We start from the raw sequence: 15571 nt of genomic DNA, 5'->3' as shown, positions 1-15571 counted from the left end.
GGATTATGGATTAAGAATCAAATAGGGCCACCAAACCTGGTAACCACCTGTGCTCCCGTCAAGTGTTGTTGATATTAGTTTGGGGCACTTTTGCCATGAACTACTCTATTTTGGGCCTAATAAATATATCTCAGTCCACCCATAATTTGATCATTGAATTTGTTTGTGTAAATATATCTCCCCTTAAATACGTTTGATTCGAAAATATATCTTTGAACTTTGTACTTATTAGGAGCAATATCCTTGAGAAGTGTCAACTACTACGAAAATCACTTTTCAACTGGATTGGTTGTTCGAGGTAACATAAAGTGTTATGAAAAGTGCTATACTTTTTTTCTCTTGGGCTATAAGCCAAGGTGAAAAACTAAATAGCAGGTCACTTTTCCCCTCGGTTGGATCTGTCAACCAAAGTGAAAAATGACATGATCATGAATTTGAATCCCAATATCTATATTTTGACAATTTCAAAATGACACGTTGGACATGCATTTCCCCTTAGTTGGGACTTTTACCCAGGTGGATAGGTGTGAATGGACTATTATTCTAAGAAAATGCATGGATTTTTCTAAGATGTCCAGAAGGATATAAATGTTGTTGGTAATCCCAAGTATTTCCTGTAGTGACACAGCCAGTGGTGTAGACGATGCACCCAAAAATACATATTGACATGATATGTGATATAATGCAATTGTTAAATATACTCAACCATAAAAAGCTTTTCAACTTTCCATAAAGAGTACTTTCAATAGATTCTAATTAATGTCAGTCTTCAAACGACTAATACCTAACTACTAGTACACTAAAATTAAATGAGTTAGCACTCATAAAGAGTACTTTAATTCATTCAAACATGAACATCTATAGTAGATCATGGATAATAAGGTAACTCAGGCCAGTGACATTCCTGATGCAATGAAACTGAGTCAAAATCTTCAACAATGAAAGAACTGTTGATGTATCCCTCTGCAGCTTGTTGAATGCTACTTGTTGATCCTTGTTGATTGTGGGAATTTGGATATGGTTTATACCCTTCAATCTCTCTCCATCCCAACCCTTCTAATGGACTTTCTACTGTTTCATCGCCAAATGTTTGTGTCCTGCAATCAGATTTCTCTTTTAGCTTTTCCTTCAACACCATAACCTGTTTAGCAAACAGCAGCCAAATCAAGTAAATCTTGGTTAAGAAATAAACTAAAAAAGATCAATAGATAATTAATATTTTCTATACATTTTTTAGGGTTTATGATTATGATTTAGATACAATTAAATTAAATGCAATCATAAATGTTTATATGGTACTGGTGTTGGAATCGAGACACAGCTTTGAAATTGGGCATAGACCAAGGGTTACATGAGAGATACCTCTTCTTGAAGTTTCTGATTTTCTTGTTTCAGCACATCATAGGAGTGTTCAAGCTGCTTAGTCTTCCACCTAGTACGCCTATTTTGGAACCAGACAGCGACTTGGCGAGGTTGAAGCCCTAACTCAGCAGAAAGCTTCATCTTTCTTTCAGGGTCTAATTTTATTTCTTCATGAAAACTCCTCTCCAATGCATCAACTTGGTTACTTGTTAATTTATTCTTCTTGTTCTTGGTCTTCTTCTTCTCTCGGTAATCTTTTCCATTATTAATCTTGTTCGTTTCATCATCAATTACAGGAAGCAACCTTTGTTGAGTCTCACCCAATGCCGCTTCACTCGCTTCAATTCCTAATATTCCAACATAAACAGACATATATTTAACTACTAACTTTAAGATATATATTTAACCCTAATTATTTTTTTCATCACATCACTAATATCTCATGATTTTTCTTATCTTATGAGTTAAAGATTAAATAACAGTTAATATCCAAAGGGTACTGTGTCTAGAAAAGCAGTAAATAAAATAGACAATAAAAATAAAGGTGAATGATTGAAGAGTAATGTTTATTTACCAGAATAATTGTAGTTGTTATAGTTGTAGAAGAAGCTTAAAGAAGAACCTGGAGGAGGAACAAAGGGTACTGTGGTATCAGTATTCCAATCCATTTTAGGGTTTCTCTTGAATAGCAAAGAGAGTCTGGATAAGAAAAACAATGGATGAGGATCAAAGGGTGTTGTCTCTTTTATGGAGTTTTGAATAGGTTAATTAGGTTGCATGGACCACGTAGTCATAGTGGTGCAGTCAGTATATAGTAATAAAGCGTGTTATTAATGAGGCGCTTATGTTTTCAACTGTTCACAAGCGCTTATGTTTTCAACTGTTCACAGTGACTGTCAAAAACACAAATAAACCCTTCAATAGTAATTATTAGATATGAAATGAGACATTAACGTACGGTAAACAGTGTCTCTCTTTTGGGTGTAATCTACTCCCTTTTCGTACAGTTATTAGTGAGCTATATTTGTTCATTATATATATATATATATATATATATATATATATATATATATATATATATTTGTTGGTCTAAAAATTATGCATATAAAATCATTTGTGAAAATGTGTAAAACTCTTTTACACTATGAAAGCATCATCATCAAATCATATATATATATATATATATATATATATATATATATATATATATAGAGAGAGAGAGGAAAGAAGTGGAATGACTTTGAATAATATAAATAATAATAATAATTAAAATGTACAATTCAAAAAATTAATTATTATATTAAACACTAAAACTAACAATAAGTGAGTTCACTTTTTTTTATAAGAAAAGATTATTGAACAGTGCAGAGAAGGTTTCACTTTTTTTATAAGAAAAGATTATTGAACAGTGCACAGAAGATATTCTGAATCGAAGTGTGGTATGAAGTGCTAAGTTGGTTAGGGTGGTAGCTAACCAGGTCTCTTTCTTTTTGTTGCATCCTACTTCCTTTATTGCACAATGAGTTGTGCAGATATGTAGCCAAGACATGTACTATTCTATAGGTGGTTCAAAGTGGGCCCGACTATTTATAGAAAATATTGACTACATATTTCATTTATTTCATTCAATCTTATAAAATCATATCAAATATTAATCCATTAAAATAAATTATCACCATCCTTGCTAATACATTTTATTTTCAAAAATTATACTAGTAAAAAGATATATTTATAATTATGAAATACTAAAAAAATTGAAATTGTGTCAGCCCATTCATTTTTTTTATTTTTTATTTTTAACTTTCTCACTCTTCATTTTATTCTTTTAATTCATATTTTAAATTTTTCTCATATTTATTTTTCTCACACTTTCTCACTTTCATTTTAATTTTTTCTCTCTTTATTTTTTTTTAAATTATATTTTTAAGTATAAATGACATAATTAGAACCAATTTTTAATTTAATGAAGAAGAACACAAAAAATATAAAATTTTTAAAACAAAAAATTTATTTAAAATAAAAACATAATTATTTTATGATTATTATATATATAAAATATTCATAACATATATGATTATGGTTGGTTTTATAATTAAGTAACTCATTTGAAATTGACATGTGTATCTAAATACATTTTATAGGGTATCAAATTGGATATCACTCAATATCAATATACACAACTAACTTTTTATTTCATGAGTTATTATCCGAACAATATCTAACTTTATTTTAGATGTGAATTTTTTATTTTCAAATGTGATATTTTTTCTTTCTTCATCTCACGAGTCTCTTTTTTATATAATTATTATTGATTAAAATAAAATAGATATTGTCGTGATAGTGATCCTTGAATTTTTTTATTGAATTTATATGATCATTGTCCAATTTACAATTAAATAACATATTATAAATTGATATGTGTATCTAAAAATATATTTAATTGAGAGATAAATTTTTTATTTTCAAATGTGAAATTTTAAAAAAAAAATTCAAATTTACACATGTATCTAAAGATATTTTATACACGGGTATCTTATTAATTGTTAATAAAAATGATAAGGATTATTTTCTAGATGTTATTAATAAACACACCATAAAAAATACAATAAATTGTTAAAATCAATGAACATTACACTGAAGGATTAATATCTGAGCTAAAAATTTTAAATGTTTAAATTAAAACATGAAATATTGTTTAAACAAAAAAATTGTTTTAAAAATTTCTTTTTTAAAGAATCATGAACAAATTATCCAAATACATGTCTTATTAAAAAAAAATGCATATTTGTAGCAATCAAATACTATTACTCCTCTCCAAAATAATTGATTACAAATATTTATGATTCATATTTTCTATAAATAACTCTATCATTGAGGATCCTATTACAAGAGTAACATCGGATACATCTATTATAATTTTGATTGCCTAATAAACGATTTGGTCAAAAGGTAAAGAATAATCAATTACACCGAAGGATGCAGTCAATACACTCAAAACTACACATGTAACCAAAATCAATTCGCAAGGTTTTTTAAAATCACAAGTGAGATACACGCGAAATATGTGCAAAATCATCATTAAGACCATCATACTTGCTAGCCAACGATGAACTGATCGGATTAACGAACCAAAGTTAGCCTCAGTCATTATATATTGAACAGAAGCCAAAGCCTCCGAAACTGTTGGACGATAATAAAAAGTCATAGCAAAACTCGTCGCAAGTAAGTGTAATTCCTCCTAAATAATAAACTATATTGACATGAGGAGGGACATATTTAATAGTTATATCATCGGCAATGGCCTAAATCTCAAGATGTTCTTCGAACCAATCAGACTTTATTGAGATAGGTAAACCAAGAGACCCCCCTTAGAACCTTATATGAAAATTTCATCTCGTAGACTCAAATACAGGTTACCTGGAAATCAAATATGTGTAATAAAAAGTTTTACACTTCTTAACTTAATCCTATGATTCCAGTCTACTTTAAAGATTAAAAAAAATAGAAAACCACCAAATATTCTTAATGTTTATAATGCCAAATCTTTTATTCTTTACTTCATTTTTTTTATTGTTCCTGTAATAAGATTTTACTACTATTTTCTTATTTATTATTATTGATAAGGGTTTTCTTGTTAAGACCCTATATAATCCATTTAAAACCTGAGATTCAAACCAGAATCACGATGATTTCAAAAAAAAAAATCTTTAATCGAAGTCTAAGAATTTACTGAGTAAGAACAGTTAGATCATCACTTATTCAATTTCAAGAAATAGATATAATGAAAAAAAATACAAAGAAATGGATAAGAGACGGCACTTTTAAAGAATATTTCATATATCAGAAAAAGAAATAAACCATCTGATCCAGAATTGATGGAGATAATACTTGATTTTAAAGAAAATAAGTATAAAAGGAAAAAATATATATATATAAATGTAAAACAATACCGCATATTAATAAAATTAGATGTGATAGTAAAATTAATTTTTTTACCTTATTTAAAATAAATAAATATATTCCTAAACCAGCTTATAAATATGATATCAAAATTATATAAATTAATGATGCTAAATATTTAGAAGGAAAAAAGTCTAATGTATTTTACTTTTAAAACAAATATATTTGTTTCATATAAGATACTTTTTTAATATTTGATACTTCATTTAGAAAAATATTGATGCTAAATATTTGTTTCATAAATTAATGATGCTAAATATTTAGAAAAAAATTAAATTTGATAACAAAGTTAAACTTTTTACTTGATTTTGAAAAAAATAAATATATTTATAAACCAACAAAAAAAATTCCACTTATAAATATGATATCAAAAATAAATAAATAATATCCAATTTTAGAAAAATAAGTGTCTAGTATATATTTACTTTTAAAGTAAATTAATTTGTTTAATATATATATATATATATATATATATATATATATATATATATATATATATATATATATATATATATATATATATATATATATATATATATATATATATATGAGAGAGAGAGAAAGATGCAATTGGGTACAATTGTCCCCATTTGTTTAATTATTTATTTCGGACTTGTTTAGTTTTCAATTGGGATGACGGTAAAAAAAGTTCTTCGATTAAGGAGGCCCCCACTTCTTTTATTAAAGTATGTACAAATGGTTTGAACTCATTTTGGATTTGGGATGAATGAGTTAGGCATTTTTGAAGTTGAGGAAAATCACTTGTTCGATGGTATTGGTCCAAAATGACCTATAATGTATCCTTATATCACATGCTCATAAAAGTTGAATTAGCTCTTCCTCCAAACGTCAAGATTGAAGTAGACACCTTGAATTTGAATTTACAACTTGGAAATCTTTTATCTCATAAAAATTGAGAAAGTTATGGCCTTGGGAAGTTGACTTTCGAATTAGGGTTTAGACAAAATGACCTATAATCTTTCAACATAAAAATGACTTTCCAAGCAAAAATGGCTCTAGACCTCAACATGAAAGTTGTTTGGAGTGTCACTTAGAGTAACGTTTCTCTTTGAATCATTTTCATATGATGAAAATTGTAGGAGATAGGGTCTAGGGAACCCAAGTTTTGATCAGTTGAATTCCTCTGGTCAACCACCATGAACCACCTTGATAACTTGAAATTCTCTTGACTTTTGGGACTCATGGGAGATCATATATGCATAAGATGATTAAATTTTAGATGCCCCCTTGAAATATTTGATCAATTGGTGAAGAAGCTTGTTGAAGAAGTTATACAAGATACCTAGATGAACTGGGGTTTCCAAGTTAAACCAACTTCAAACTCTTGATGATAAAAATAACATATGAAGCTCATGGGGACTCATGAATGATGTCTAAAGCCATTGTGGATCCTTCATTTGTTGAGCTATTAGCAATGATGGTCTTAAACCCTAGATGTGAACTTGATAGATCAAAGGTGATCAGGTGCCTCACCTACAAAAGAAATAGACAAGTGCAAGGACATATTTTTGGTATTTTGGTTAGTAAATGATAAAATAACAAGTATGATACAATCACATGGTGCTTGGTGATCTCTCCCAAAACAAACCCAATGAGTAAGGGGTAAGGAGGATGCCAAGGTATGATCCCAATGCCAATGCATATGATGTGAATAGCATGAGGGATCTTAGGGTCAAAATTGGGGTCTTACAGCTGCCCTATTTAAGGACATTCTAACTAAGGAGGAGAAGGTTAAAATCTTCGTATCGACTCAGTAGAATGGGGTTAAATAACAACATATAAAAACAAATCTTCTTATAGACTCAATAGAATGGGATACAAAGAGTCGCAAACTTAAATCATCGATACAATTCTCGGCCAATCCACACAAGATGGAACGGACGGCTGGAGAACGGAGAGATAAACATCCCAAAGGCTCAATCCTAGCTGGGGAAGGAGGAGATTAGCTGAGGAAAGTGTTACCAATTCTGCGGGAAATTTTAGGTCAACACCATATTAAATGGGAGAAAACCTTGCAGGGGATAAATGCAAATAGTTGCTCGGAAACTAAGAGGAAACTCTGACTGGGAGCGAATCTGATTGCGACTAGCGGGGAAACCAAAGTCCTGCCGGAACCATGCGAACTTCTGCATTCCGTTGGAGAACAAGTATAAACTCGGTTGGGGAGTAAACACCAACTCAGCTAGGGACAACGAGAATTAACTGCCTAGAGAAATCAACAGACACCGGGTGCCGAACACTGCTGCCGGGGATGAGAGAGAAATCACGCCTACTGCTTGGGGAGAACCAATGAAGTTCCACACTTAGGGCTTACTACTTTCGAACCAATGTTGATATTCCCTTTTAAAATCGATTGCTTAAAATTAATGCTTTTATATGCTTAAGAAAATATGATTTTGATTAAAATTTAAAATTTCAAAATGATCATAATAAAATTTAAAACTATTTGGCTGAATTAAACAAGAGTAGAAACAATTGGATAAAAGCTCAACTTTATTTAGTAGAATGGTAGTATGTAAATGGTAATTTACATGAAAAAGGGTTACATTGAATACAATGATCACTAATCCTTCTACCAACTCCTGATATCCACTGTGCTCTTGACCGCTACTGGGGACGATAAATCAAAACCGACCGTTATGCTCAAGAACGTCTTCAAATCTGAAGATCAGCAGGATGCGGTTACTTGCCATAATCCTTAATTTTTGCATAAATTACCCCAAGGTGGGGTACTCAATTTTTGGGACAATATCTTCTGTTTTAAGTCTCTAATTTTTACCTGGACCGCCCTTTCGGGTTTCAATCCACCGAGACGCTCATTTTTGTCTAAGCCGCCCTTTCAGGTTTTCGACTTAGCGAGCTGTTCTTTTCTTTTTAGGCGAAGTATTTCTTGACTGCATCTGCGTTCACAGGACGAGTGAGCTCTTCACCATCCATAGTTGTAAGAATCAAAGCACCGCCTGAAAAGGCTCTCTTAACAACATATGGGCCTTATAATAAGGAGTCCATTTGCCCCTAGAATATGGTTTGAAAGATAAGATTTTCTTGAGCACAAGGTCACCTTCTCTGAACACGCGAGGTCTAACCTTCTTGTCAAAAGATTTCTTCATCCTCTGCTGATATATATGACCATGACACATGGCAGTCAATCTCTTCTCTTCAATCAAATTCAACTGATCATACCTGGTCTGACACCATTCATCCTTAGTCAACTTGGCTTCCATCAGCACACGTAATGATGGGATCTCAACCTCTATCGGGAGCATAACTTCCATGCCATATACAAGAGAGAAAGGGGTTGCCCCTATTGAAGTACGGATGGATGTACGATACCCGTGCAAAGCAAATGAGAGCATCTCATGCCAATCTTTATACGTTACAACCATCTTCTGAATAATCTTCTTGATGTTCTTATTTGCAGCTTCAATATCCCCATTCATCTTAGGCCTGTAGGAAGAAGAATTATGATGTGCAATCTTGAAGTCCTTGCAAAGAGCTTCCACCATATTGTTATTCAAGTTCGATCCATTATCAGTAAAGATATTACTTGGCACACCATAACGGCATATAATCTGATTCTTGATAAACCTCAAAACAACTTGCTTGGTTACATTTGCATACGATGCCGCTTCAACCCACTTTGTGAAGTAATCAATAGCCACCAAAATAAAACGATGTCCGTTCGACGCTTTGGGTTTAATCATGCCAATCATATTGATTCCCCACATGGATAAGGGCCATGGGGAGGAAATGACGTTCAACAACATCAGAGGAACATGGATCTTATATGCATATATTTGACACTTGTGGCATTTCTTCACAAACTTACAACAGCCAGATTCCATTGTCAGCCAATAGTAACCTGCTCGCAACATCTTCTTTGCCATTTCCTGTCCATTGGAATGGGTACCAAAGGAACCTTCATGAACTTCAGTCATTAACAGGTCTGCTTCGTGTCTATCCACACATCTAAGCAAAACCATATCAAAGTTTCTCTTATATAACACATCACCATTCATGTAGAAATTGTTGGCTAATCTTCTCAAAGTCTTCTTATCTTTCAAAGATGACCCAGACGGGTAAATCTGACTTTGGAGGAAACACTTGATGTCATAATACCACAGCTTTTCATCTTTGACCACTTCAACAATGAACACATGAGTTGGCCTATCAAGACGCATCACAATCAAATTGGGAACCTCATTCCAATATTTCACCACAATCATTGAAGCTAATGTTGCAAGAGCATCTGCCATCCGGTTTTCATCTCGAGAGATATGATAAAACTCAACCTTTGTAAAGAAATTTGAAATCCTCCTCGCGTAATCTCTATATGGTATCAAATCGGGTTGATTCGTCTCCCATTCACCTTTGATTTTATTCACCACCAAAGTTGAATCTCCATAGACGTCCAAATTCTTGATTCTGAGATCAATGGCCTCTTCAAGCCCCATAATGCAAGCTTCATATTCTTCCATATTATTTGTACACTTGAAAGTCAATTTAGATGTAAACATAAAATGAGTGCCTTGAGGAGTAATAATCACTGCCCCAATGCCATTACCATACTGATTAACAGCTCCATCAAATACCATGCCCCAACAGGAACCAGGTTCTGGCCCTTCTTTAAGCAATGGTTCGTCACAATATTTCATTTTCAAGTACAATATCTCTTCATCAGGAAAATCATACTGCACTGACTGGTAATCTTCGATCGGTTGGTGAGCCAAATGGTCAGCTAAGACACTACCTTTAATTTCCTTTTGAGATTGGTATTCGATGTCAGACTCTGATAACAACATCTGCAAACGGGCAATCCTCCTAATTAAAGCGGGTTTCTCAAATATGTACTTGATTGGATCCATTTTGGATATCAACCAAGTAGTATGATTCAACATATACTGACGCAGACGCTTAGCAGCCCAAGCCAATGCGCAACAAGTCTTCTCTAGCATAGAATACCGAGTCTCACAATCAGTGAACTTCTTACTGAGGTAGTAAATAGCATATTCTTTCTTTCTAGTTTCATCTTGCTGACCTAGAACACAACCCATACTCTCTTGAAGCACAGTCAAATAGATGATCAACGGTCTTCCTTCCATAGGCGGAGACAGAATCAAAGGTTCAAGCAGACACTCTTTGATACTATCAAACACTTTCTAGAAGTCTTCGGTCCAATCACAAGACTGATCTTTCTGAAGAAGCTTGAATATAGGCGCACATGTGGCAGTCATGTGTGAAATAAATCTTAAGATATAATTCAAGCAACCGAGAAAACCTCTGACTTGCTTCTCAGTCTTGGGCGCCGACATCTCTTGTGTTGCTTTAACCTTGGCAAGATCAACTTCAATATCTTTCTCGCTGACAATAAAGCCCAACAATTTACCAGAACGAACACCGAAAGTGCACTTATTGGAATTCAAGCGGAGTTTATACTTCCTCAAACACTGGAATAAATTCAACAAATGCTCAACATGTTCCTCTTCATCAATAGATTTAGAAATGATATCATCAACATAGACTTCAATCTCTTTATGCATCATATCATGAAAAAGAGTAGTCATTGCTCTTTGGTAAGTTGCACCAGCATTATTCAAACCGAAAGGCATCACTCTATAACAAAATGTTTCCCAGAGTGTAATGAATGTGGTCTTCTCCATATCTTTAGGTGCCATCTTGATCTGATTATATTCGGAAAATCCGTCCATAAACAAAAAGGAAACCAACATTGGCCACCCATTGCAGATATTCAAGGGTAACAAGAAAACCAACATCAATCTGCTTTTGCATTTCTTCTTTGATCTTTACTGCCATATTAGGATGAGTTCTCCTCAACTTCTGCTTGATTGGCGGGCATTCTGGCTTCAACGGCAATTTATACTCTACAATCTCATAGTCCAACCCAGGCATGTCTTGATAGGACCAAGCAAACACATCTGAATACTCTTGGAGAAGATCAACCAACCCCTTCTTGACATTTGGACATATTTTTTGTATTGTTCTTGTAATAAGATTATACTACTGTTTATTTATTTATTATTATTGATAATGGTTTTCTTGTTAAGACCCTATATTATCCATTTAAAACTTGAGATTCATACCAGAACCACGATGATTTCAAAAAAAAAACTTTAATCGAAGTCTAGGAATTCACTGAGTAATAACCGTTGGATCATCACTTATTCAATTTCAAGAAATAGATATAATGAAAAAATACAAAGAAATGGATAAGAGACGACACTTTTAAAGAATATTTCATATATCAGAAAAAGAAATGAACCATCTGATCCAGAATTGATGGGGGATAATACTTGATTTTAAAGAAAATAAGTATAAAAGGAAAAACAATAAACATATAAATGTAAAACAATATCGCATATTAATAAAATTAGATGTGATAGTAAAATTAATTTTTTTTCCTTATTTAAAATAAATAAATATATTCCTAAACCAACTTATAAATATGATATCAAAATTATATAAATAAATAATGCAAAATATTTAGAAAAAAAATGTCTAATGTATGTTACTTTTAAAACAAATATATTTGGTTCATATAAGATACTTGTTTAATATTTGATACTTCATTTTTTTAATATATAACACACACACACACACACACATATATATATATATATATATATATATATATATATATATATATATATATATATATATATATATATATATATATATATATATATATATATATATATATTATTAAAAAAAATTAAATTTGATAACAAAATTAAACTTTTTACTTTATTTTGAAAAAAATAAATATATTTATAAACCAACAAAAAAAATTCCACTTATAAATATGATATCAAAAATAAATAAATAAATAAATAATAGCCAATTTTAGAAAAATAAGTGTCTAATATATTTTACTTTTAAAATAAATTAATTTGTTTAATATAAAATACTTGATTTTAAGATATATATAAATATATATATATATATATATATATATATATATATATATATATATATATATATATATATATATATATATATATATATATATATATATATATATATATATATATATATAGAGAGAGAGAGAGAGAGAGAGAGAGAGAGAGAGAGAGAGAGAGAGAGAGAGAGAGAGAGAGAGAGAGAGAGAGAGAGAGATGTATGCAATTGGGTAGAGTTGTCCCCATTTGTTTAATTATTTATTTCAGACTTGTTTAGTTTTCAATTTGGATGACGGCAAAAAAAGTTCTTCGATTAAGAAGGCTCCCACTTCTTTTATTGAAGTACGTACAAATGGTTTGATTGAAAATTTTCTAGGAATTAACTTAGTAAAATAGAATACTTCATATATCCGAAAAAGAAATGAATCATCTACTTTAGGTTTGCTTGGAGATAATAAATTGGATCGAATCAATCCATTTTTTTCTATTCATTCCACGGGAAAAATTCAACAATCACTTAGCCAAAATCATAGAACTATTTATATGTTGTTGAATAGAAATAAAGAATGCCGATCTTGGATAATTTTGTCATCATCTATTTGTTTTCAAATGAGACCATTCAACAATGTAAAATCTCACAATGGGATAAAAAAAGATCCTATAATTTCAATTAATAATGACACTTTAGGAATAGCCCTTCATGTTGTGAATTTTTATTCACTTTATCATTTAATAACTCATAATCAGATCTCAATAATTAAAAGTTTGCAAATTGACAAATTAGCAGAAAATTTTCAAGTAATTACATATTATTTAATGGAAGAAAACTAAGAAAATTTATAAACCCAATAAAGTATATGTATAACTCAAATGAAAAATAGACTACACCTAAAACTAAAATCGGGTTAAGTTATAATAGCTCAAATGGATTCTGTAATAATAAGATCAGCTAATCCTTACGTGGCGACTCCAGGAGCAACCATTCACGACTATACAGGGAGATCCTTTCTCAAGGAGATATTTTAGTTACATTCATATATGAAAAATCGGGATCCGGTGATATAACACAAGGTCTTCCAAAAGTGGAACAAATATTAGAAATAAATTCGATTGATTCAATATCCATGAATCTAGAAAAAATAATTGATGCTTGGAAGGAGTGTATAACAAAAATTCTCATCATTCCTTGAGGATTCTTGATTGGTGATGAGCTAACTATCGCACAAATTCGTATTTCTTTGGTTAATAAAATCCAAAAGGTTTAATGATCCCAGGGAGTACACATCCATAATAGACATATTGAGATTATTGCGCGTCAAATAACATCCAAAGCCTAGGTTTCAGAAGATGGAATCTCTAATATATTTTTACCTGGAGAACTAATTGGATTATTGCAAGCAGAACGAACAGGGCGTGCCTTGGAAGAAGTAATTTTTTACATAGCTTTATTATTGGGAGTAACAAAAACATCTCTGAATACTCAAAGTTTCATATCCGAAGCGAGTTTTCAAGAAACTGCTAGAGTTTTAGCAAAAGCCGCTCTTCGGGGTTGAATTGATTGGTTGAAATGTCTTAAAGAGAATGTTATTTTAGGGGGAATGATACTCGTTGGTACCATATTCAAAAGAATAATGCACCGTTCATGATCAAGGTAACATAACAAGATTACCCAGAAGAAAATAAATTATTCGAAGTATAAATTAGAAATCTTTTATTCTATCACAAAAAATTATTTGATTTTGCTAATTTCAAAGAATTTAAGTGATACATTACAAATATAGGATTAAATGCTTCCTAAAAGCATGACTCATCCCCTTAAATCTTTAAATGTAGTCATTTTATTTGATAATTAAAGTATAACAAATAATAATAATAATAATAAATAGAAATCTGGTCTGGTTCTATATTAATGACTGATCGTCTATAAAAGAGAAGGTTCCATCATAACAATTATTTATTGCTATTTCAGGATATTGGGTCTCTTTTTTTTTTTAAACAAAGTGTGGGGATAAATGACTAAAAGATAGTGGAACATAACTTTTAAAGAGATGATGGGGTTCATTTTGGCCATGATACTAGGAAATGGAATCCCGAATGACACCTTTTATATTGGCAAAACGTAAAGGTATTCATATTACAAATCTTACTAAAACTGCTTGTTTTTTATCAGAAGCTTATAATTTGGCTTTTGATGCAGTAAGCAAAGGAAAACAATTTTTAATTGTTGGTTGTAGCAGTAAATTCATGACCACTAAGCTATTGGTTAACTCAACGTCAATAAAACCAGAGTCGCTACCGTGCTTTTATTATTTCCAAAGGAAAAGGGAGAAAGTACGAATAAAACCCAAAGATAAGAAGTTTTCAAATCAAAACTAATAAAATGTCAGAGATTACAGGTAAGGGGGTTGGTTACACAGAGGAAAGGTATCAGCACCCAAAGTGTCCTAGGTACTCCTAGGGAACCCTTTTTGTGTGTAAGTGTCTTGGTTGAAAAAGAAGTTTATTTTTAAAAATAGAATGAGGGGATGAGAAAAGAATTCATTATTTACATCTTTTGTGTTTCATAAGACTTTTGGTCTTATGCCTACATATCAACGTAAATGAGGGATCAAATCCTCGTAGTTCGTGGTAAAAATTTCAAAGATGAATGGATTTATTTTAACAAAAGCTTAAAGATCTTTTGTTATCAATGGAAGAATACTCAACCAAACATCCACCGATAATGAAGGCTTTACAATATTTAAGAGGGAGAGCTACAACTTGGATTAAATTGACAAGTATGCCTCTAACCCCTAGTAAATAGAAAGTCTTACATCAATATATCATGGATTGGGAGAATTAGATCTCAACCAAGGATAACTCAAATCTAAATGCCTTCTTTTTGAAAAGTTTAAAAGAAAAAAGGCACAAAATGGCCAAAATAATTAGATGAGGTTATTACTTTTTTTTTGTCCTTTTGAAAATAAAGTCAATATGATTAAGTCTTTTTACAGATTTGATTTAAGAAAATAGTTTGAAAATCAATGGCATAATGTCAATGTTTCTACTCATTAAAACAAGTCTAAGTTGAAAAAACAACAGACAAATAAGTTTTGAAAATGAGGAGGAGATTTTGAAATTAAAGGAGAAGGAGGTGGAGTTGAAGAGGCTATCTTAGACAAAATTTAGAGTTTAGAGTTGAAAAGGTATAACCCATGGGAAGCATCCCCAAGACAATAGTGTTAGATAGAAACCAATTTCCTTTGGATTGTCAAACAAGCAACAAAGCCATAATCATCCAAGCAATTAATAAAAATCAATGGTATCAAGTA

At 31.2% G+C, this 15571-nt stretch overlaps 1 protein-coding gene and 1 pseudogene across 1 annotated transcript; both read right to left on the bottom strand.

Annotated features, from left to right (window-relative positions):
- Positions 1–703: 703 nt before the first annotated feature.
- LOC127125711 (homeobox-leucine zipper protein ATHB-22) lies at positions 704–2136 on the bottom strand. The gene is made up of 3 exons (XM_051054510.1): positions 1937–2136; positions 1363–1709; positions 704–1141 (listed from the first exon to the last, which is right to left on the bottom strand). The coding sequence occupies exons 1-3, from the start codon at positions 2028–2030 to the stop codon at positions 869–871; spliced, it is 714 nt and encodes a 237-aa protein (XP_050910467.1). The 5' UTR covers positions 2031–2136; the 3' UTR covers positions 704–868.
- Positions 2137–4189: 2053 nt separating this feature from the next.
- On the bottom strand, positions 4190–4755 carry LOC127129983 (cytochrome b6-like; annotated as a pseudogene).
- Between the last annotated feature and the right edge of the window lie 10816 nt (positions 4756–15571).

Source organism: Lathyrus oleraceus, chromosome 3 (genome assembly GCF_024323335.1).
Source record: "Lathyrus oleraceus cultivar Zhongwan6 chromosome 3, CAAS_Psat_ZW6_1.0, whole genome shotgun sequence".
Taxonomy (NCBI): Eukaryota; Viridiplantae; Streptophyta; class Magnoliopsida; order Fabales; family Fabaceae; genus Lathyrus; species Lathyrus oleraceus.
This window is presented reverse-complemented; position numbering and strand designations above follow the sequence as displayed.

Excerpts from the sequence above, each read along its gene's own strand:
- LOC127125711 (XM_051054510.1), bottom strand. The coding sequence starts at position 2,030 with ATGGATTGGAATACTGATACCACAGTACCCTTTGTTCCTCCTCCAGGT. Across the intron at positions 1,710-1,936 it reads TAACAACTACAATTATTCTG|GAATTGAAGCGAGTGAAGCG; the intron begins GTAAATAAACAT and ends TTGGAATATTAG. Across the intron at positions 1,142-1,362 it reads ATCAGAAACTTCAAGAAGAG|GTTATGGTGTTGAAGGAAAA; the intron begins GTATCTCTCATG and ends TTTGCTAAACAG.